Genomic DNA, 24,797 nt, shown 5'->3' with positions numbered 1-24,797 from the left:
CTGATCTAATCTGAGCCTGAGGCAGCCAAGATACAGAAACCCATAAAGCAAGGCCAGTTCTCACACATTGCTATGCATCAAAGGAAAACAAGACTGAAGCATCAAAGATGGAAATCTTGATAACAATTTCAAGGTCCTTCCATGGGTTGGGTGTCACTTTAATTTTATTGGACCAATTAGGTGTTTTTATACAGTGGATTTAATGTGCGATAACCTCTTTTGTTTAGTCTCAGATAGAAGATAAACAATGCTGTAATCCTGTAAAACGGCCACAGGCTTTCTCATTTGGGTTACACCACATGCGTTGTTTTAGACACTGTAGAGAAGATTGATGAATTAGTTTAGATAAGCTTCAACACAAAAGCAGCACAAACAAAGCAGGAACATCCTCTGCAATATGGTTTATCATGCAAGGTTGGATTTTCCTTGCTCCTGCCAACACAGTGATCAATAACTCTGCTTCACATCCTCAAATAGAAAGATTTGTTTTGTAAGTGTTATACAACAACTTTCATTTGCATCTCCTAACCAAATTAATCAAAGAAAAACTCATTCCAGCTAAGCGAACTCTTCAGGAAACACACACGTTGTGGATATCTGCAGTGTGCAAAGTGTGTGTGACCGAGACCTTCAAGTTTAAAATACTGACCCACAGTAACTTAACGTAGGCGTAGGCTGCCAGAATCAACTAATTATAATGCAAATCTATACTGTTCAGCTCCCTAATCAAAACAGTGACAGATGGTTGAAAATAAATTTGAACGCTTTTTTGTTAGAATATGTGCTGTAAGGGGGTTTTAACAGCTCTTTATATTCACAGCGACAAAATGGCGACTAAACGAGGACAGATGTGTGAATTAAAAATGAGAGCCATGTGGAGCCTGCCATTTTTAGACCTATATTTAGGGCCTGTTAAGAGTAATGACCATCAAAGGCCTGTAAAAGAGAGGAATTGCCATCAGAGCCTGTATCTAAAAGGTGATTTATTACACTTTAATGGGAGGGAAATGGTTCTCCGCACATCAAAGGATAAAGCAACAGTGTATAAAGCCCCCGAAAATAAAGTTATTCGCCCCACAACACCCACATCTTCTCTTCATGCATGTTTAACTAGACTGATTGTCTCTTTAAAGCCAAGTATTTTTAAAGAGCTGCTGCATTGAAATTCATTTCCAAGTGTATGTTGGCAACTTCTGGTGTTTTAAGTGATGAAGTATACATGCATGTTTGCCACAGATGGTGGTGAGATGTGACTGTGATGGATTCATCATATAATAATTTAGTATTTTTATGATGAAAAACTAAAATAGTCTTGCAGCCCTTTTATACTAATATTATAGCAGTAATCTCAGTGAGCTCCTACCATCCAGCACAGCTGATGCTGCAAAGTGCTTCCAAATGCATTGAGCGCACCTCACCAGCTGCTGAAATCTAACTATCTCAATTTTAATGAACCTACACAACTCTGTTTCTTGAAGGTTTTAGAAAGTGGAGGGAACACTAACATGATGCCCAAGTTTGTTTTTCTTTTTTAATTAATTGCAGACACAGGAAAAAAAAAGGGGGTGGTATATAAAAGTTCATAACCAGCACTTAATGAGAAAAAGACCTTTGGGCTGGGATTCTTGTGCCTACTGAGCTGATAATCAGTCCTATAGAACCACTGGCTCAGTTCAGCAGGAACAGGAGTCCAGTCTACTCACCACTGGACCAGAAGCAGGAAGCAACACACCTGTAACACCTTGCAAACAAATGCTGCTATTCTATTTAACATATGAACTATAAGGGATTTTATTTATTTTGTTTTCTTGGTGGCAGTAAAATGTTATTACACATGGTGCCGTTGTTCTCATTTATTTGTCACCCTTAAAAAAAAAAAAAAAAAAAAAAGCTTATATAATGTCAATTAAAAGTATAGTTCAGTTTAAGCCACCGGGTTTTTTAATTTGAAGGGGATAAAACTGACAAAAACCATCTATTGTGACAGGTTTGGGAAGTTTTATCATAGCTTAGCTGATAAATCTGTTGGGTGTCTTTATCCTACCAATAATTTAGAAGTTCTTTGTAAAATCTCTAATTTAATCCACTTCAGACGTGTTGGTTGTGCTGCAGGACGCCAGATAAAGTATAGCACTTAATTTATAGAAGCAATTTACATATGTTGGCCTAAAGTTTTAATAAAAATAGGTCTTAACAGCAGTATACCATATATTGCATCAGATCTTCATTAGTTAAAAAAAAAGTTTTTTTTAAAAAATATATTGTTAGCAGCATACAGCAAGAAGGTGCAACAAAGACATGCTTACACTCAGTCTCATTGCATCTTAGGTCTGGATTTTTCTGGATTAAAACACGCACTGTATTCACTGTTTGTCTTTACATCAGGTATATTACTATAACAAACAAGTGTTGCATAATTCCCCAACCTGTGCATATTTTTCCATTCTCTTCCAGGTTGCAGACTACGGACAGAGATGACAGGAACTTGGCACTGAGGGTCCAGTACACACCTCCTCTTTCTCTGGGACGCTGCAGAAACACCAGAAGGCTTTGTTCATTCTCTGCAGCCAACTGGAAGAGTTGAGAGCCGTCAGACCAGCAACCGTACAAGCTGCTCGTACTGAGACAGTGTTGGTGAATTCATTGCTGGGCGGAAAAATGACATTATTCCACACGTTTTTATTATTAATGGATGCATTAAATGGAAGACAACTCACTATGTTTAAGAACCCGAACTGCTCCGTATAACTCAATGCTTTTTGTTTAGGGGTGTAAGTTCATGTCTGTTTAGTCTACAGTCCCTGACAAAAGTCTTGTCGCTTATCCATTTTGTAGAAACAAAAGCTTATAACCTGACTTTAAATTCATCGATTGGTTTTAGAAATGTCTCATATGAAAGCTAAAACCCTCCCAAATTATGCTCAATATACTAAAATAAATTTGCTTCACTGAAGAAAGATTGATCATTTAATGAACACAGAAAGGTCAGATTTTGGCAAGACAAAAGTCTTGTCGCCTACAGAAAATTGAACAAATAATTTACTTCAAATACAAAAATATGTTGCATAACATCAGTGAATTAAGTAGTAGTGCTGTGAGATAGATATTCAGTATCTTGTATGACTTCCATGAGCTTGAAGGACTGCATCCATGCGGTTCGACAATGATTCATACAATTTGTTGATGAAGTCATCAGGAATAGCAAAAAAAGCAGTCTTACATGCCTCCCATAGTTCATCAAGATTCTTTGGTTTTGCCTTCCATGCTTCCTCTTTCATTCTACCCCAGACATGCTCAATGATGTTCATGTCTGGTGACTGGGCTGGCCAGTCCTGGAGCACCTTGATCTTCTTCGCCTTGAGGAACTTTGATGTAGAGATAGAAGTATGTGATGGAGCACCATCCTGCTGCAAAATTTGACCCCGTTTATGGTTGGGAATGTAAGAGGTAGCTAATACTTCTTGATATTTTAGGCTATTGATATTGCCTTCCACCCTGCAAATGTCTCGCACACCCCCATACTGGATGTAACCCCAGACCATGATTTTTCCGCCACCAAACTTAACTGTTTTCTGGGTGAATCTTGGATCCATGCGGGCTCCAGTAGGTCTCCTGCAATATTTGCGGCGGCTGTGATGTAATTCAACCGAGGATTCATCTGAGAAATCCACCTTCTGCCACTTTTCCAGTGTCCATCCTTTTAGCAGGCTGTGGGCCTTGGCAAATGCCACACGGTTTTTTAATTGCCTTTTGTTTAGAGCTGGTTTCTGTGCACTGATTCGACCATGGAGGCCATTTCGAGACAGGATTCTACAAACTGTTCTGGTTGACACAGGAACTTGAGGTGACCAGGCCTGGTGGAGCTCTGCTGCAGTGGAAAAGGGGCTGGCCTTGGATTTTCGAAGCAACAAACGGTCCTCCCGAGCAGTTGTCTTGCGGGGTCTGCCGGACCTGGGCTTGTCAAAAACATCTCCAGTCTTTTCATATCTTTTTCTTATTCTTTGTACTTGACGCTGAGACACATTGAAGGTGTCAGCCACCTCAGCAGTGGATCTGGTCTTCAGCCTCTTGATAATTAACACTTTGGTCTCAGGGTGGATCTTAGGCATGTTGTCAGAGGTCAAGTTGCAGTTGATGTGAAGGTCTGGTGTGCTGGGGTTCTTTTTATACACACCCACTAAGTGATTGATCAGTAACTGATCACAGGTGAGGCTGTAATCTAGGATTGGGTGCATCATATGACAAGGCGACAAGACTTTTGTCTTGCCAAAATCTGACCTTTCTGTGTTCATTAAATGATCAATCTTTCTTCAGTGAAGCAAATTTATTTTAGTATATTGAGCATAATTTGGGAGGGTTTTAGCTTTCATATGAGACATTTCTAAAACCAATCGATGAATTTAAAGTCAGGTTATGAGCTTTTGTTTCTACAAAATGGATAAGCGACAAGACTTTTGTCAGGGACTGTAAAGTCATGATTTGGTTCATCAGAGTTTAGACTGGAAATACTTTCAGGTGCATCTTTTAAACTACAAATGACTTCACTTTGGCCTGCGGTGACTCTGAAAAATATACAACAGATGATTCTCAGGGATTTTTATACCACTAAGTAATGGGTTTATGACTGTAGTGCAAATAAATGCTGGTGGAATTTTTTTATTCAAGTAAAAATAAAAATGTTCCCATTAAATGAATAAGTCTGGTCTTTAACTTGTACTCCATCTCTAAAAAAAAATAGAGTATAAAAAATGAGAAATATGTTGGATTTTTTCTTTTTTTTTTTTTTATTAGAATAACAGCAGTACTGCAAAAGACACATGCTGTCACTCACCAACACGACTGTTTTATGTGAAACGTGGAGCCTTGTTCTCTGTAGGAACATAATACATAAAAATGTACCAAGTCAGAATAATGACAATTTGACAACTAAGTGTCAGACACTGTAAGTAGGTAAGTAACATTTATTTGTTTAGCACTTTTCGGAAATACAAATCACAAAGTGCTTTACAATAAAAATTAAAAAACAAAAAAACATAAAACCATAAAAGCAGAGAATTAAATGATAATATTTCTATAAAAAGATGTACACCAGCAACAACAGGTTTTCTTATTACTTCTACTTTATTACTTGTGTATTACTTGTTGCAAAAAAGAGGTCACATACATTTGAAGGAACAGCAGCCTAAAAATAAAAAGCTGTGGTTCATGTTTGTTTTACAATTTTTGTATCCAAATTTAAATTTGTACCAAAATTAAGCTAAAAAATAAAAGACACTAAATGACAGATTTATCTTGTATAGGAATCTGAAACTAATTAAATTACATGCAAGTACAATTTTTTTCAATTTGTCTAATTAGCAGTGATCAGCCAGCAGTCAAATCATCATATGTAGAAGCATAAGCAAGGCACTGTATGCTTATAATAGCTAGACCATCGTGAGCTATTCTTCACCTTTATGACAATAAAGTAATAAACATTTTTAAATAAAAAGTTGTTCTAATTACTCACAGTTTAAATAGTCAGAATTGTCAGTGTGTTCTTGGATTTTCTTGCTTTTATGCTCATTTGAGCCAGTGCAGCATAAAAGACTAATACTGTGATGAAATTCAGTGAGTGGGACAACTCTGACACGTATGAGCTGCTGCTTCTTAAAGTGCTCCGTCACTGTTTAAATGTCCTTGTGTCTATAATTGTGTCCTGCCCCTGTACTGTAATCTGTAGTTGCTGTTATTTTGATACACTCCTGTCACCATAGAGCAACACATCTACACAAAAGCATGGCTGTTCATTATTCTGCAAAATTGCTGCAAAAAAAAAAAAAACAAAAAACACGAGGATGAGCTTATTGCTGCGTGGTTGTGTATTACCGTGTGTGTGTGTGTGTGAGTGTTCTCACCTGTTGTGGACAGTGTGAGTATGTGTTGTTGGTTCTGCTTGCATGCGTGTTATTGTGTTGTGAAGTTCCTTGATCCTGATATGAACTCTGTCGTCTGATAAGCAGCTTGCTTCATTTAGTCTGAGCTGAAGTGAGCTAAGAACACAAGCTGTCTCATGAAACAGACCAGACTGATCCACCACCTGCACCACACACAGAAACAACAAGTTATTGCCTGCAACAAGGCCAAGATGCTACAACAGAAAAGCAAAATGACGTGTGAGTGGAATTAAATTTTTTTTGAGCAGCAAAATGCTAAAAAGAGCCTCTCTGACTCAACGTGTTACTGTGCATCACTCGTTTTATTTACTCAACACTGTATATTTAAAAAAAACATGCAGCAGAACACAAAATAGAAATTTTGACCATAGTGGATCCTTTGATGTTTATCACAACTTTTAAAATAAGCACATTTCTGGAATTTAATAATTTTGTCAAAATGAAGATCAAGAGTTCGTTTTTGTGCTGGTGGGGGGTCTTTTCTTCTCATCAAGTGTGTGTATCATCAGGCTCCTTACTAAAAGGACTAACTTTAAAGATTCACTACAGGTAAGAAAACAAAGTTAGTGCAGTGTGTGTGTGATCCTCAGGTCCTCTATACATCAATTTTTCCTTACTTATGACATGAAAATATTGTTTATTTCTGAATGATCTTTTAGGATTTGTCATTTCCTGGAAGAGTATAAATGTTTCACTCATGATGCACTCAGTGAATACAGTATATTACATTTGTATCTGATGATTTGCATTTTCAAATATTAAAACTGACCAGTCAGGACAGACTGGAAACTTTAGGAAGGGGAAGCCCTTTAAAAATGTAGCCGTCTAAAACAGCAGGGTGGAGAAACTTTAATCATTAAATACTGTAAAAGTGCAAAGGAAATGTTGCAATAGTAATTTACAAAAATCTTGTGACTAGTGCACAGAATTGTTGGTGAAACATAATTTTAATCTTATTTATTTAAAAGGACACTATTTTTATTGTTACATATTACACCTGTTGGCAGGATTCCCACCAAGTTAGCCACCACTCATGTTTGTTTATAATTTTATCCCCACATTGGAGGTTTGACTGGTGCTTTTTTAATTTCATCACATTGTTGTGCTGTGTTTTAACAAATTTAGCACCACTGATTGTTAATACAGCTTATGTGGTATGGTGTGGTAAGTATGGCAAGTGTTAAGAATCAGAAAATGATGGGAAATAAAACCGTTCCCTCACCGTCTGTAAAATCTTTGCAGAGTCACTCAGAGGAAGTCGACAGAAAACAACAAAATTAACCAGCAGGTCGAGGGTCAACGATGGAGCGAGTGACTGCTGCTGAGGTTGTGCTGACAGCAGACCAATGGATGATTGCAGGCGATCAACAGGAAGCGGACGAGATAAGACGGAAGAAAGCGTGTGCAGCTGCCCCAGAACTTCTTTGGCTTGCTCCTACAAACATATCATATAACTTACTGAGCCAGATTTTTTTTTTATCTTTCAAAGATTTCTGCAAATAAAGATCAAAAGAGTTACAATTTTCAAAAGACAGAGTGAGAAAGTCTAACATGAGATTCAGTGTAATGGCAATGGGGGCGATGGCTGCGACAACAGAGAGTCACAGAGGTTTAAGAGAGAGGGCGGACAAACAGGAGACAGACAAAACTCAGGCCAGCTGGCCAGACACTCGCACAGAAATCAATACTACATCACCCTTTTCACCCAGCCCCCACTCCCTCATCTGTATCTCCCTCTAACATCACTGTCTCACTCACTGCTTCTCAGATGGGGGTCATCCATTATTTATTCTTTAATGTGTTATTCTTTCTCGGCATTGCTACTGTGGCTTTCAGCAACAACACCTGAAGCAAATAACAGAGCTTCCACTTTGTTATATTGTGTTATGGTGCTGCACAGACTGTCAAGAGATTTTATCCATTTTGTGCTCTTTTGTGTCATAAAGCAAACATCAGAACGCTGTGTTGTTCTTTACCATTTAGCTCCAGCAATGCAATAATTAAACTAACAAAATAATTTTAAAATGTGTCTCCAAATGAAACCAATTCCAGTAGTTTATAACTCTTGGAAACATGGATGTCTTCAACCAGTTTTACAGCAACCCATCCCATTAGGGATAACTTTGTACCAAATGGATCTACACAGTGATAACAGCTACAAAAGCAGGACAAAATTATTCTAATTTTTTTTAAAAGGACAGTCTTACCAGATGTAAAGCTCTGTGGTGCCACTTGTTGGTGGGATGGTGGTAGAAGGTCAGAAGCCACAGCAAGGGACTGCAGTCCTCTGGTCCTGATGTGACCAGCAGCTGGACTGCCACATGAACCCAGTGAGCACACTGAACCAACAGGAACCAGGCCTCAAACACTCTGTGGTGCCCCCTACACACCAGGAGGAGAACCAACACTACAGGTGAGGGGGTAATGAAACTCTTAATGGAAGTATAGACATGGATTATTACATCATAGATGTCATTTAAAATATAAGTGGATTATATCATCCTCCATTATTCTCAGTCATCTTTTACTTAGCACCTAATGACAATTGAGCAAAAAGAAAACAGAAGTTTCATTACAAAACATTACAGTAGAACTGTACAAATCTACAACACAACGGTGCTATAAACAGCTCATAACACAGGTGAAATGGGTGGTCTGATTTCATAGCCTGGCACTTTACTAGTCTGACTCTCAGTTTTTCCATGTGAATACACCTCCGGTTCTTGAAACAATTCACTGCTGGAAATACAGGCGATAATTGTCACCCCAACAGTTTAAACACATGCTGCTGCCCTAACACTTAATAAATTTTTACCATAAAGAAGAGCAAGGGAAAGGTACGCACAATTTAAAACGCTGACCAGATTGTTGTTAAAAATGGAAGTCATAATGCAACATGTGCTCAAAAAAGCTCTGTGATAAGAGACTGCCTGGGGTCATGTACATCATAAGAGTGTTGTTACATCCATCAAAGAGATCTGAAGCTTTTGTAAAGCTCTGACTTATCCTGAATCTCTCCGTTTGATCACAGCTGTGACACAATGAGGATCACTGTTTTATTACATAAAATCAATTAAACAGCTAAAAACACCATGACAGGAGTGTTATTGCCAACTCCAAATGCTAAATCTTTTTACAAATCTAGACAAGCTTTTTCTCCTTTTAATAATCAATTAAAACTGAAAGTGATATTTCACTTTCTATATTTCTTTTGGATTATATTAGATGATGAAAATTTTGCTCATCTGATGGAGCATTCTGAGTAGCTTTTAGCTTTAACTTACCTGTGAGGAAAGCTTCAGATTACCCAAAACAAAGAGTGCTCAGACTGCCGTCTACTGCAGATGAGAGTGCTTTATACAACTACACTTCCACAAATACCAATTTAGTGAAGTTTCCTTTAATGAAGAGCAGAAGTAAAATGAACATGCAGCTGCATCAATAACTTGAAGTTTATTCTCAGATTTCCCCAATACCATCATTAGAGTTTCTTCATCATCTCTTCTCTTTCCTCTGCAGGGCTCTGGCAGCAGTAACACACCATACTACTTTCCCACCGCTGGCTTAGAACTATGTTTAGGAAATTTTATATGGCGCTTCAGACTGGAACGGTGGTGGGGATAACAGACCTTATTTGAAACCACAGCTGGAGGGTATCAAGGCAACAGTCCATCTTGAGGACATCAGCTGTGCTCTGCTTTTTATTTGCATCCCCTATTCTCCCTTACTAGATGTCCATTGCAACTCTACCTCTTATTCTCTGTCTGTGTCTTTTTTTTGTTGTTGTTGTTAAACTCTGTGCACTTCCTGACTACCTTTTGCTTCTTTGTCTGCATTATTGTCGTGTCTTTCATTTTTTTTTTATTCCTAATGTCTGCTTTCTCTACAATTCACTCTTATGCAAGCTAATGGTCTCTAATGAATGGTTAAAGAAGGCACAGATACTTCTCTACTACACTTACTTGCTCAGTAAATACTTTTTCCCCCCTCAGCACTTTATCATGTGAATCTCATTTAGTTTTCTGGTTTTGGTGATGGCATCCACGGACAATATTTCTTTTTAATAATCTTAAAAATGACATTTTGTGCTTTTGGATAAACATAATTCATTTGCTTGGTACCAGCTGAAACAATTTAATTGGTCCAGTTTTTTCAGCGTGCAAGAGGAAAATTACTGACTTACCACCCCCTCTACAGCTAATAATGGAAATAAGAAAACCACACAGGCATTCAACAGGACACACATTAGAAATTTCTCTCTCCTTCTCTTCCTCTAACCTGGTGCTTCTGCTGCCTCTGTCTTCCTCCTCTTCCTCCTCTGTCAGTCTCTGTAATGAGACACTGAGCAACTTCAGGTGATTTTTCCAAGCCTCCTGAGCCATTTCTGCAATAACATATTCACAAGCACCAACATGATCAATGGTGGCAAAAGTGTACCCCTTTTACAATTAGTATTACCAAAAAAAAGCTAAGTTTGTTAACTACTTAATATTTACTAATTTATTTTCTTCTTCATCTACAGTTAGAGACCAGGAATGACACACCTGTGAAATGAAATTAAAATTATGGTCTTTGTTGATAGGAAAAAATAATCCCTTTATGTAATACCACAAACTTATCAGCTTTAAACAAGAATGACTATTTTCATAATCATGATCAATTTGCCAGTTAACCTTTTCAGATTAAGTTATAAAGGTGACATCTTTATATTGATGTTTTTAATGTAATAAAGGGCAAAGTAGCAGACTATCTAAAGATGTAAGCAAAAGCTTATTTCAGCTTTCTTTTATATAAATAGTAATAAACTTTATGCAACGTGCTGACAAGTGAGCTTTTGAAGTGCTTTTTTCTTTAGGACAGAGTCAGGTTATACTGGTTTTCTGCTAAGCTATGCTGAGACTGCTGTCAGCTCCATCATGACATTTACTGTACAGTCGTTGAAAGTCACATCAATCTTCCCATTTAATCAACATGAAAGGAAAGATGCAGAACAAAACCCTTCTCTAAATATCAAACATGTATTGTATTTTCCAAGCAGAACTGGATCAACTGAAATTGTTCTCTCCTGTTTTCCAGTAATTACATTTAACTACTTTTGAGTCCACTTTAAATGCTGTTTGTCACATACCAAGATACCTTCAGACCACAAGCCGACTTTGTACTAAAATCTCCCCAAGCTGACATTTCAGGCTGGCTAAAAAAACTTTGACAAATATCTTCAATTTCCTCAAGCTATGCATTACAAATGCAATGCTAAGTATGGATTTATGACTCCTTCAGTGGGAGCACTAACCTTAAATTTTTTTTTTCTTTACTTTTCAGTGTACCATTTCCATTCACACACTGTCAAAAAAAAAAAGAAGAAAAAAAGCCCTTCACCAAACACACACACACACACACACACACACAAATAATTAACTTCGAATTCTGGCTCTGCTCTAGCGTGTCCCTAAATGGCTCCATTCATGTAAATAATTCCTGCCTACAGGCCAGTCTGGGCACACACTGATAAGCAGCGCTGCAATGTGCTCCTGCACTCACCTACTGTGCATCTTCAATGGTAAAGATTCCTCTAGAAAACACTGGTAATACGCTCAGTATTGTTCGGGCAAATTCTTCTTCATAACGTGCATGAGTAATGTTGTGTAATATGATTAAGAAAGCATCTTGTCCCAAACAGCAAACTCATTAAAACAGTGTATACATTCCACAAACGTAATAACTCCTCACATCATTTTAACTTTATACCCAACCAAAAACACTTCATACAGTTACTAACTAACTATATTGATCAGCCAGAATGAGACACACACAGGACTCCATTCATTCTGCTGAAGGAAAACTGTTTACACACAGTTAAAGATCACTTGATTCCACTCTTACTCACAACACATGCTTTTGTGCTTTGTGTCAGAGTGAAATATCCAAAGGGCAACAAAGACAGCAAGAATGTACATGCAAACTGACCTGATGGCATGGTCAGCAGGGGAACCAGTAGATTCGGAGGTGACTGTGGGAAGAAGGCCTTTACAGATGCAGTCATCTATAATGACAGAGCACAATTTGTCCTTAGATTTATCAATGGAAATCAGACTTGTGTTTATCTCAAACATCCTTGTGCTTGAAAATGACTGAAAAAAAAGGGCATTTTGAATGGGAAGCTCGGCAACAGCAATACAGTTACGGCAAATGTGTAATGTAGCGTGTAATAGGAAGCGTTTAGTGCAGTGTGACAACAGCCACTAAAACCAAGGTCAAGGTAAACACGGTGACACTGCCATCTACTGTTTAACAGAGGTGAAGATAAATAAAGCTGTTTAAGACATAATAATATCCACATCAACATCTACATAAGATCTTTTTTATGATTTTTTTTTTCTTTTTGCTGACATGTATGTACCAGATATTTCCCTACAGTCGTACAGGATGTCTGGTTGGATAATAAAACAACAGAGATGGGAGCCAAGAAGAGACAGTTTCAGCAAAAGTAAAAAGTACCAGGAACTCATGAGAGTGCCAGTTTCCACACATCACAGGTGACTTTGACCAAAGTTGTGACCTGTAAACTGATTATTTGATTTTTTTTGTATGCGGAGAAAAGGTCTGAATGTGAGCAGTTGTCAAGCTGGAGATCAAATGAACCGAAGTATTCATTATCAGTGAAAATTTCACTGTTCACATGCATAAAGAAGCACTTGCTCAAACAGCTGAGAACTCGTTCCCAATGTTCTACTCTTATTTCACTGAATTACTATGGCAAATGTAAAGCCCCAGAATTAATTTTTCAGTGTTTATTTTATTTTTTTATAGGATTTAACTTAAACGTTTTCAGGTCCTCAGCGGTAAAAGGAAGGGTGGTCTTCTACAGGTCGGGAATGACGTCCTGACCGGACTGAAGGATTTCAAGTATCTTGTGATCTTGCTCATGAGTGAGACAAGGGTAGAACGGGAGATCGACAGGTGGACCGGTGCAGCATCTGCAGTGAAGCAGACTCTGCATCGGTCTGTCATGGTGAAGAATAAGCTGAGCCAAAAGGCAAAGCTCTCAATTTACCGGTCGATCTACGTTCCTACCCCCACCTATGCTCACAAGCTGTGGGTAGTGACTGAAAGAACATGATCACGATTACAAGTGGCCAAAATGACTTTCCCTCTGGAGGGTGGCTGGAGAGATAGGGTGAGAAGCTCGGTCATCCGGGAGGGGCTCAGAGTAGAGGAGCCAAATGAGGAGGCTCGAGCATCTGGTTAGGATGACCCCTGGACGCCTCTCTGGTGAGGCATTCTGGGCACGTCCCACTGGGAGGAGACCCCGGGGAAGACCCATGACATGGAAGGATTACATTGCCTATTGAAGTATGAATGTGTCTAACAATAGAAGTGCTGTCTGAGTGTTTGTGTGTGTGTTTGTGTGTGTGTGAATGGGTGAATGTGACATGCACCATAAAGCGTTTACTATCCATTTACTATTTACATCTCTCAGCTGGCTTGGAGATGCCTCGGGATGTGGCTGAGGAGATGAAAGTCGGGGCTCCCCTGCTGAGGAAGTTGCCGCCGCATTATTAAAATTTGTGCTCAACATTGCATTAAGTGCAGAAAATCATGATTAATTGCGATTAAAAAATGTTATTGTAATATTGTCTAATTAGTTTGTTTTGTTTCATGATACGCTAAGCTGAAAATCTTTACATTTAAATGTCTGCATAACCGAGTATGCAGTCAGAAAATGACCAAACTGAAAAAATTCAAACATCAAAAGGAAAGTTACAGAAAGCAAACATTCATGTGAGAATTTGCTCTGATAAAATTACAAAACTAACCTGAGGCTGCAGCAGTGCCAGTTCCCTCAAGAAAAGCTTGGTGAAGGTGTGAATAACAGACTTTATGGAAAGATTTTCTTCAGCTTGCTTAATAACTGACCTACCGAACAAGCAAGCACAAACACACTCAGTTATGGTGCATTCTATCACACAGCAACACAATTCACAAACAAAGGAAATAAACATTGAAGCAGATTCAATTAAAAACAAACAAAAGAAAAACGTGTGAAAGCAACACAGTCGTCTCAAGCAACTTATTTCCACTTACCTGAAGATGTCGTTTGTAACCAGAAATATTGAACAGTGCTGAGCACAAGCTTTCGGCTGTAACAGACAAAAATAAAAATGTTAGTATCTATGAAGGATTTTAGCTTCTAACATCTAAGATCTGCTTCCATTCTAACAGCTTTGAGCATTAATACACTGGGTGGCACTGTTGGATCATCTGGAAACGTCCTCCCCAGTTCCTCTATTTTCACTCTCTCCCCATTAAATCTTCACTTTACCACTCTGTTGATCCTTCCACAACACACCCACACGTTCTTATCGCCTCCTAATGTGCACTTATCATGTGTTTTAGATTTAACACATTCTAAAACGCCCCAGCGCAAACATTTAACAGCTGCACTGTGTATATCTTTGCATCCCTAATTATCTCCCCCTCAACACACAACTCATATAAGGACATGTGCTCAACTATAGGAGGACCACATGTCGCCTACCTTACAGGCTTTACTCCTGCAGAGCAACACTGTGGTGGAAAGATTAAGAAAAGATGCAGATAAAGAAACTTTTCTATTTATTTCACTTGCTTGTAGTAAATTCTAAGGCTGCTATTTCTGCCAGTAGTTCAACACGTATTAGCCATTTTGCTTTGTTTGATGTTGATATGTACCAATGAATAAGAACATAGTTTTAAAAAGGTCTGCTAAATTGTATTTTCCTCCATTCCAGGTACTATTGTATCAAATGAGAGCTGACCTGTTTGAGACCAATTAGTCTCACTATGAGCAAACACTGCCGCCAAGTGTTCGTATGGTGTAATTACAATGTTAAACTAAAACAAGTGTCTTTTCATTCTCAATTCTTCCCATCGCTTTGTTTGTCCTCTCAGAAAGCAGCATTAATCCAATCAAACAGACTTCTCTTGTAGCTGTGTGAATGCACATCAGATTTGTTTGGCCAATGCTTTATGTAAACAAGGCACAACTGTATGCTGCATGGCAGCGTGCATGTATCTCAACTGTCATGGTTCTTCTGGTGAAAACGGCTGTTTTTTTTTTTTTTTTTTTTTTTAGCATCCTCCTCCATACCTTACCACTAACACTTCAAGGAAGGTCAATTACAGCACGCAACAAACATCCTGTTTCTGGCAGTCAGGGCCAGGAAGTGAGTGTTTATTGTTACTGGGCCAGCGTTTCTCGCTGGATCACAGGGGGCTGGGACAAGCCAAAATGAGGAATGTGGGCCTAATTTCACGTTTCCCATTTTTTTTTATTGTAGTTTAAACAAGTGAGTAAAAGGTAGGCAAGGAGACAGCTCAGTCTACTCATATTTACTCAAATTAATTGTTCTTGTATATGATTATCCCAACAGAGACTCATATAACAAGGACACTTGAAACCAAAACCTCCCTTCTTAACAGCAGACACTCGAAAGCAGATGTAATATCCTAAACAAAAGCGTGGCAAGTATGTGTGAGATAATGCATGAATATAAGTGTGTGTGACCCAAAAAGGTGATAAAATCAGAGGTCATTCAAGAGATGGAAAAGTAGATAAATACAGTTGTATGGAAAGGTTTGGATATCCCTGGGGAAAATAAGATTACATTGTTTGTTGTTTGAATTTAAAAGATGTAAAAACAACTTCAAATTAACAATTTGCCCAGAGTTTCCTTAATATGCCCATACACTTATCAAACCACGATGGGGTAAAAAAAGACAGCCAACAGTTAAAGATCTTAAGTTTTCTGACAAATTAACTAACAAACTAAAGATGACACTGTCAAGCACAGGCATAAGCTGGGTATATTTTTGTACATATGTTGTTAGTAACCCACAGCAGTGTGTTCCAATCTTCATTTGTAAGAAAGGGTCTTCAGCTCAGAAAGTTTACATTACTACCCTTATACGTACAGGTCAAGTGGACCATCACTCTGGGGAAAATAAGAGCGACACAACTGACAAACTTAACTCAAGTCAATTGGAGCAAAACTGTTTCCTGCTTAAGTTTCACTAACATTTATTGTGACTAAAGGGAGATGCCATTCATAATATGCAATAAAGAAAATTTATAGCAGTGTACAGATGTTTGGCATCAAAATATGCCAAAAACACATTTTCTTTCTGAAAAGGGCTAGATTCACATTGCTGTATTGCCATTCAGTGGAATTTATGTTGGGTTTTTTTTTATTCAGTTTTCTTGGATTGTCTTATTTTAGGGACACATTAAATGATTTCACTGGTATCCTTACTTCTCTTTGGGGCTAAACTGATCTCTCAAACACTCTGCTATTGTGGGGCAGACAGTAACTCCCCCTCTTTGACCGTATTGCAATAACAATGATATCTTCCTCCATAATCAGTCCCAGCAACCTTAAAACCAAAAATCAATTCTGACCTTTGAATTGCTTCCGTTATATGGAAGGAGAAGCATCTAAAGACGCAACCTACCCAGCAAAGTAAAGGCTATATAGCACAAGGCTAAATGATGTGAGATATGACATAAAGCTTGCCAAATTATGTGAACTGGATGCAGAAAAAAGTGGTGTTAGCCAGGCTAAAACAGTTAATAAAGACCCACAGAGGAAAAAACAGGAATAAGAGGTTTCCAAAAAAAACTTATATCTACATCTATACATATACATGTGTGTGTGTGTGTGTGTAGAGCAATGGTTTGGTTTCACAGTTTACAAAGCTGTTCAAAGTGGAGCGAAACATATGGATGAGTGCAATAATTACTAATGTGAGGCAGATGAGTCATACTTTGTACATAACTAACTCATTTAACTGCAGCAGTATATCATCATTTTATCATCAGTTTCATATGCTGCCAAATCATGCAGCAGTAAAACTGCTGAAATTGCCACAGAAAACAATTTTCTACACATTGCTTTCCAAGTCTGTCAAGATAAAAGCAAATCATAAGTTTTCATTGGTGGCTCAACATTGTCACAAATATTTAATATTTTTCATACCATTTAAAAGCACATTTGATTACAATTTCAGCTCTCTGAAAAAAGTGGAATTTTCATTAATCAAAACACTCATTCCAGAGTAAATACAGTTACATTTAAAACGGATTAATTTACGAGTTTGAGATTTTTTTTAATTACCCACCAACAGTGATTTTGTTATTTGCCGCTCAAGCATCTGTGGTGTTGACCCTATGTCTGTCACAGAATCCAGCACACCGATAACAGCCTCCTCCAGGCTGGGCATACTGTGATACCACAGAGAGATTTTGGTCTGCTCCTCCAATGGCAAGCCAAAGCTGTAAAAAAGTTAAATAAAATAAACCTTGACTAATCAAAATACATTTTTACCACATTATTATACATCTCACATTATAATTTTTCTATGTTATTATACACCTCATAGCTTACATTTCTGCATATGATCACTATGCATCCCTAACTTACTACAGAGGAAATGATAGTTTGTCCTACAATAAGCAGTAAACTGATATTTTAGACAGGCATTTTTATCACCGCTATTGACAAAATTTCACACAATCTATCATTTTTGCAACTATAAAATATAACAAGTACCATTGTGGGAGAATAAGCTGAAAATAGTTACATTAACTTTTTATATTATTTCAGAAGTGTTTGAGGCCACTCTGTAGTAGAGCTGCAACTAATGACTATTCTGATGGTCGATTAGTCACCGACTATTAAAACGACTAGTCGACCAATCGGATTATGTATCTCATGATTATTATAAATGGATCTTATTTCACTTTCAGCTTTGAAATCTTGCATGAGGTTGTTAAGTAAGTCCGACGTGCCTCCTCTTTAAATGTTCGAGCATTGCAGACGTACTTCCGTGGTACACAAGGTCCGCTCACATTCTCACATGTATTTAATTTATTTTGTAAGTTTAACGTGAAGTTATCCCAGACTTTTAACGTTCTCCGCCGCGGTTTTCCTCCCTGGACCGCCATAATTTTTCCCTTGGCGGACTTTATTGCGCATGTGCAACTCTCAGCAGAGATAAAAAAAAGAAGACGATGTCTCACTCTATATTTTTTTCCCCTTTGCGCATGTGCAGTGTGCAACTCTCAGCAGAGATAGGATTAGAAGACGATATCTCACTCTGTAGTTGTTTTTTTTTTTGCCGACAATAGTCGACGGCTAAATTCGTTGTCGACTATTTTTATTGTCGACTATTGTCGACAACGTCGACTAATCGTTGCAGCCCTACTCTGTAGTGCATAAATTTCAAATTTCGAGTTCAGTCACTCCAAATAAATGGTGTAGCACAACTGATAATCACTATACAAGCAGCAGATTTTCCCCTACCTTGAATGAGCCAAGCTCAGTGCACCAAGGAAGTCGTCACTCAGAGTTTCTCTGATGCACGTCGTTGGCTGTTGCATCAAGGCACCAATGAGAGGAGAAGCCTCAGGACAAGTGGCAAGGGGGGCACAAACCTCTGATATAGCCAGAATACTGTCACATGAACACCTGTGTGGAATAATTAACTGTTTGTTAAAAACAAAAGAAATTTTTAATCATGATGACTATAGAGAAAAATAAATAAAACCAGCCTTCCTTTAAGGTCTACTGTTCACTGGTCTTTTCAAAGTAAATGGTGCACGTGCATCAAATCTACTAATTACTCTGAAAAAGAATTATGCTTTTAAGGAAAATAACATTATGGTAATGTTTGTGTTTACTATACTTCTATACAGACTATACAGATCACTGATTATGCAACATTTTTTATTTTCAATCTTCCTAAAGTGAGGATATGCTTCAAAGATGTGTCACTGTTCAACTGTCAGGATTAAGGTTTAATTAATTACTGCATTTCTGTAACTTCTGTGCCACTATTTCTTTTTTATTGTTATTTCTGCTTACCTTTTGTCTATGCAGCTCTGAGAGCACAAAGTCTTTCCAATGTTTTCCTGCAGACGTGCCACCATCTAAAGTTTAGACACAAAACATGGTGCTGCAAAAACCTTCAGTACCAATGTGTGCAACAGCAATAATAAGACAATACCTTTTTCAGCAATTTGAGATGGTACTCTTTAGCTGGTACACCCATGTGATTTATTAGTGTCTGGGTGCCAAAATCATCTTCTTCTGTAGCAAGCTGGCATAAAACCTTCTGTGGAAGAGCAAGAAATACATTACGTAGCAGTGCTGGCGCTTTAAGCACATACAGTTAATAAGACTTTAATGCAACCTAACTAAACTTCCAGATTCATTACATCAAAGCTAATTGGTTACTGGAACACGAGATGACTCTGCTGGTGTCACATCATTTAAAACACATGAGCAGAGAAAAGGTATTCCAGTAAGTGAGAATGTATGGAGAGCATATGAGCAACTTCAGAAATTAACATTCTTTGGTACAGAGGGGCTTTAGTTTTTTTTCTGTTTTTTTACAAGAATTTTTTTTAAAAGGGGCCTCATCATAGACTGATAAACTACACTAATAAACTTAGTCAATTCCCATCTGTGAAAAATGTTAGTCATCATAATGAAGGAACAAAGAGGAAGAAAATACTCACACTCACACTCAAGTTAAAATGTGACAAGAGTGGTTCTCAAAACACTTCTCAGTTTAAAAAGCTACAAAAATGAATTTTTCTCATCAGTGAATAGAAGAATTTTCTGTATAAGAGTTCAGTCAGAAATTCAGTGAAAGCCCAAAAACCTAAAACGTCAGACTGGGGTTTGAATCAAGCCTGAAACTATCCCCTCCACCACGTCTACTTGCTAGTACAAGCTGGGTAGTGGGATCCAAGAGAAACGGTCAAGGCCTCACATCTTCAGCACACACTAAAAACAATCAAAGCATCCACACAACTAAGCAGACTTTATAAAAAAAAAAAAAAAAAAAAAAAAAAAAAAAAACCCTTTGAAATTACAGACAAATGAAACTCTACAGGGAATAAAGCGATAAACACAGCATGAGACACATTTGAAAATTAAGTGTATAGGGGAAAACTAAACCCAAGGAAGAGGAGGGCTGCAGAACTGTTGGTGGAACTGTGTGGTTTCTTTGGCCAGGCTCTACAGCACGCAAGGATGCTAACCCTCCACACAATCTTACAAAACAACCCCAATTACTACCATCTGAGAGCTCTAAAATCCTGCATATTGAGTGCATACAAAACCAATCACACTCAAACCACAGTTGGTAAGGAGGTACAGTGGGCATGGGGGAATGAGAGGCAAGGAAGAGTGGTTGGAAGAACTATCAGAAAAACTGGAATGCACTGTAACGACTGCATGGGAGCAGGGAAAATAGGGTGTGGTTGCCAAAGAAATGAGATGAAGGGCAGATGGATAGATGGATGGCAAATACTTTAGGTCAGAAGCCATCTTTCTTACAGAGGAAAGCATCTGAGTTGGGTTTGGGGAGAGGCTGCTGCCTTAGAAATGATCCCTCCATAAATCTAAAATTAAAACAGAGGATACAAGAAAAAAAAAAGAGGGAAAGAAAGGCAAAGACTTGAGTTATTTTTGATGGGTCTCTGTTAACAATTACAAGGCCATGATTGAATTCTCCCAAAACCAATGAAAGATTAAAGTATAGCCTCAGATGGTCAAAACAGCAGGCATTAAAAAAAGGGATGATGAAAATGAGGGATAACAGCGCAGAAACAAAGACTGATCCAAGAAAAAAATGCATTAAAGGAAACTGTACTTAAGCCTGGTGTATTGAAAGCATACATAACAGAAATGTGCACTATAAGTTGCTTTTATCCCTCCCTTTAAATGGCACCATGGTGCCGTGTGAGCTCGGCGGCAGCCGAAGGAGGGGACCCTGGCAGTTTGATCCTCAGCGGTAGAAGTTAGCTCTAGGGACATGGAACGTCACCTTTCTGGCAGGGAACGAGCCTGAGGTGGGTGCGCAAGGTTAAGCGGTTCCGGCTAGATATAGTTGGACTCACCTCAACGCACGGCTTGGGTTCTGGAACCACTGTCCTTGAGAAGTGCTGGACCCTCTTCCATTCTTGAGTTGCTCCCAGTAAGAGGAAACAAGAAGGTGTGGGCATACTCATTGCCCCCCGACTTGGTGTCTGTACGTTGGGGTTTACCCCGATGGGTAGCCTCCCTCCGCCTTCAGGTGGGGTGGGGGATGTGGGGGGGTCCTGTTGTTTGTGCTTACGCACCGAACAGCAGTTCAGAGTATCCACCCTTTTTGGAGTCCTTGGAAGCAGTGTTTGAGAGCACTCCTGCTGGGGGACTTCAATGGTCATGTCGGCAATGACAGTGAGACCTGGCAGGGTGTGATTGGGAGGAATGGCCCCCCTGATCTGAATCCGAGTGGTGTTTTGTTGATGGACTTTTGTGCTCGTCACGGCTTGTCCATAACGAACACCATGTTCAGGCATATGAGTGTCTACATGTGCATTTGGCACCAGGACACTCTAGGCCGCAGTACAATGATCGACTTTGTAGTCGTATCATCAGACTTGCGGCCACATGTTGGGAATGTCTGGCAGAGTCCCCTGTCAAAAAAGAATTTCAACTCTCATCTCCGGCAGAGCTACAACCATGTCCCGGGTGGGGTGGGGGACATTGAGTCAGAGTGGGCTGTGTTCCATGTCTCTGTTGTAAGAGTGGCCAACTGGAACTGTGGCTGTAAGATTAGTAGTAAGCAGTAATTCCCGAACTCGTTAGTAGACACCAGCAGTGAGGGATGCCGTCAAGCTGAAGAACAAGTTCTTTCGGGCCATTTTGGCCTGTGGGACTCCGTAACCAGCTGATGGGTATCATCAGGCTAAGCGGGAAGCGGCTTTGGCGGTTGCTAAGGCAAAAACCCGGGTGTGGGAGCAGTTCGAAGAGGCCATGGAGCATGACTTCTGGATGGCTTCTAGGAGATTCTGGTCCACCATCCGGTGGCTCAGGAGGGGAAAGCAGTGCTCCATCATCACTGTGTACAGTGGGGATGAGGGGCTGCTGACCTCGACTCGGGACATTGTCATTCGGTGCAGCGAATACTTCGAAGACCTCCTCAATCCCACCAACACGTCTTCCGATGAGAAAGTAGAGTCTAGGGGACCCTGGCATTGGCTCTCCTATCTCTGGGGCTGAGTTCGCTGAGGTGGCTAAAAAGCTCCTCAGTGGCAGGGCCCTAGTAGTGGATGAGGTCCGCCCAAGGTTCCTTAAGGCTCTGGATGCTGTAGGATTGTCTTAGCTGACAAGCCACAGCAGCATTGCGTGGACATTGGGGTCAGTTCCCCTATTCAGGGGTCATGGAGAGGAGGGCCCGTTGGGTAGTCAAACCTTGAATTTTGTAGGAGCAGTGTGGTTTCTGTCCTGGTTGTGGAACAGTGGACCAGCTCAACACCCTCTTCAGGGTCTTGGAGGTGGCATGGGAGTTTCCTCAACCAGTCTACATGTGCTTTGTATACCCGGACAAGGCGTTCAACCATGTCCATCGGGGACTCTTGTGAAGGGTGCTCTGGGAGCATGGAGCACCGGACCTCATGTGCTATCTGGTCCCTGTACGACCGGTGCCAGAGCTTGGTCCGCATTGCCAGCAATAAATCAGATTCATTTACAGTGAGGGTTGGACTCCGCAAAGGCTGCCCTTTGTTTCAGATTCTGTTCATAACTTTTATGGACAGAATTTCTAGTTGCAGCCGAGGCGTTGAGGGAATCTGGTTTGGTGGCCTCAGGATTGGGTCTCTGCTCTTTGCGGATGATGTGGTTCTGTTGGCTTCATTGGGCCGCGATCTTCAGCTCTTGCTGGAGTGATTCGCAGCCAAGTGTGAAGGGGGTGGCATGAGAATCAGCACCTCCAAATCCGAGACCGTGGTCCTCATCTGGAAAAGGGTGGATTGCTTTTTCCTGGTCGGGAATGAGGTCCTGCCCCAAGTAGAGTTCAGGTACCTCGGGGTGTTGTTCACGAGTGAGGGAAGGATGGAGCGGGAGATCGACAGGCGGATCGGTGCAACGTCTGCAGTGATGCGGACTCTGCATCGGCCTGTTGTGGTGAAAAAAGAGCTGAGCCAAAAGGCAAAGCTCTCAATTTACCGGTTGAACTACGTTCCTACCCTCAGCTATGGTCACGAGCTTTGGGTAGTGACCGAAAGAACAAGATCGCGAATACAAGCGGCCGAAATGAGTTTTCTCCACAGGGTCACTGGGCTAGCTCTGAGAGATAGGGTGAGAAGTTCGGTGATCCAGAAGGGGCTCAGAGTGGAGTCGCTGTTTCTCCGCATTGAGAAGAGCCAGGTGAGGTGGCCCAGGCATCTCGTCAGAATGCCTCATGGATGCCTCTCTGGTGAGGTGTTCCGGGCGCATCCCACCGGGAGGAGACCCCAGTGAAGACCCAGGATAAATTGTAAGGACTAAATCTCTGGGCTGGCCTAGGAATGCCTCGGGATACCCTGGACAAGCTGGTGAATGTGGCCGGGGAGAGGGAAGTTTGGGTTTCCCAGCTTAGGCAGTTGTCCCTGCAACCCAACTCCAGATAAGCGGCAGACAATACATGAATGAATGACTAAATGAATGACTGAATGGATGACTGGATGGATGGATGGATGGACGGACGGACAGATGGCACCATATAACCGAGTTAGAATAAAACCTGGATGGTCACTAGTCCATCACAGACCAAAATATAAGTTTGACTATTACTTAAAAACAATGTAAGCAACCATTTAAAACAGTGTGACAATTCTAATTTCCCCCCGCATGCTTAAATTTTAAAACAAAGTGCTTCAAAATGTAACTCAAATCAAAACTGTTAGATCTAAAATACTAATTGTAAACACACTGACATCCCACTAAATGTTTGTGTAATGCTAAATGTAAACTGTAAGATTTTCGTAATGAGTGCAGCTGCAGCATTTTGAATCAGCTGAAATTGGTAGAGGGAGCCTTGTTTGATAGCCATGTATGGGGAATTATAGTACTCAAGGCAAGAATTGACAAAAGCATACATACGTTTTTGTGAATCGGCAACTAGAAAAAAATTCTGTTTTTTATATTGTACAAAGCTGGGAAAAAAATAATGCTGAACAACATGTTTAATTTTTATAACAAAACTGAGGCTTAGTTATATATATTACTCCTAAAATCCAAGTAGTCTGGATGATATCATTTTTAAGACTGCAAAGATTAGACACAACAGGAATGAAAGAATTTGGGGGATCAAACAAGGTGACCTCCAACTTATCAATAAATCTAAGGAATCTGTGGACTAAATGGGATTTAAAATCATAAAGAGAAGCTGTGATCTTTGCAAAGCATCTTTGGGTTTTATCAATATTTACAGTTGAGTGTCATTAGCATAAAATTCATTAGGTGTAATATGGTGACAAAAAGAATGGGAAGAATGTCAAGAAGACGAAGAAAATAATCTTTTTTTTTTTCATTAAGACGGTTCTTAAATGACTGAAAAAACCTTAAAGTATCTGAGTTATCAGTCATGTCAGAGCTGATCAAATCTTCAATATGCTCATCAAAGAACTTCATTCGCTCTCAGTTTATCCAGCATGTACAAAGTTCTCTGCAGGGGATGAAAGGGTGAACATGCTCCCCAAACCTGCTTTCTTGCCTTAAGTGTTGGGGTCTTGTTCCTCAATCGACTTGGGTGTCCTTCAATTCTCTGCCACTCCTGTCTGAGGAACAGCAGCGGTTACATACACCTTGGCCGGTGCAAGCTATATATGGATAGAAACAAACGGAGCTCCACATTGTGTTTGTGCTGCTGCATCTTTTTAATTTATTTGGTCTGTTGAAGCAAAACCTGTTTCTTGTAGGGCATTTATGCCGTCAGCAAAGTTACCAGATAATTAGCGATTTGCACAACATTTCTGTTGTTGCGTTTTCCAGTCTTATGAGAATACAC

The 24,797-nt window shown here is 39.7% G+C and overlaps 2 protein-coding genes across 5 annotated transcripts in view; one reads left to right on the top strand and one right to left on the bottom strand.

The window, feature by feature from the left end:
- LOC121648720 (aminopeptidase O (putative)) overlaps nt 1-2,918 on the top strand; it is a 69,693-nt gene extending 66,775 nt beyond the window's left edge. For all 3 annotated transcript variants that reach the window (XM_041999005.1, XM_041999006.1, XM_041999007.1), the window contains one exon: nt 2,455-2,918. The gene's annotated coding sequence lies outside the window, so the exon portion shown is untranslated. The remainder of the gene's footprint in view (nt 1-2,454) is intronic.
- The window catches only part of fancc (FA complementation group C), a 42,860-nt gene that overhangs the window by 2,102 nt on the left and 15,961 nt on the right, over nt 1-24,797 (bottom strand). Inside the window, exons 5-16 of one of the 2 annotated variants that reach the window (XM_041999008.1) lie at nt 18,981-19,088; nt 18,839-18,903; nt 18,278-18,442; nt 17,094-17,247; nt 14,022-14,077; nt 13,754-13,853; nt 11,904-11,979; nt 10,215-10,320; nt 8,144-8,318; nt 7,159-7,371; nt 5,898-6,079; nt 5,333-5,805 (exon numbers count right to left, since the gene is read on the bottom strand). In XM_041999008.1, coding sequence (XP_041854942.1) covers nt 5,790-5,805; nt 5,898-6,079; nt 7,159-7,371; nt 8,144-8,318; nt 10,215-10,320; nt 11,904-11,979; nt 13,754-13,853; nt 14,022-14,077; nt 17,094-17,247; nt 18,278-18,442; nt 18,839-18,903; nt 18,981-19,088 — 1,416 coding nt within the window. In that variant the 3' untranslated portion in view covers nt 5,333-5,789. Of the gene's footprint in view, nt 1-5,332; nt 5,806-5,897; nt 6,080-7,158; nt 7,372-8,143; nt 8,319-10,214; nt 10,321-11,903; nt 11,980-13,753; nt 13,854-14,021; nt 14,078-17,093; nt 17,248-18,277; nt 18,443-18,838; nt 18,904-18,980; nt 19,089-24,797 lie in introns of those variants that run through there. The other variant, XM_041999009.1, reaches the window with a different exon arrangement.

This window comes from Melanotaenia boesemani, chromosome 11 (assembly GCF_017639745.1).
Source record: "Melanotaenia boesemani isolate fMelBoe1 chromosome 11, fMelBoe1.pri, whole genome shotgun sequence".
Taxonomy (NCBI): Eukaryota; Metazoa; Chordata; class Actinopteri; order Atheriniformes; family Melanotaeniidae; genus Melanotaenia; species Melanotaenia boesemani.
The sequence above is the reverse complement of the archived record's forward strand: the minus strand, read 5'-3'. Positions and strand labels throughout refer to the sequence as shown.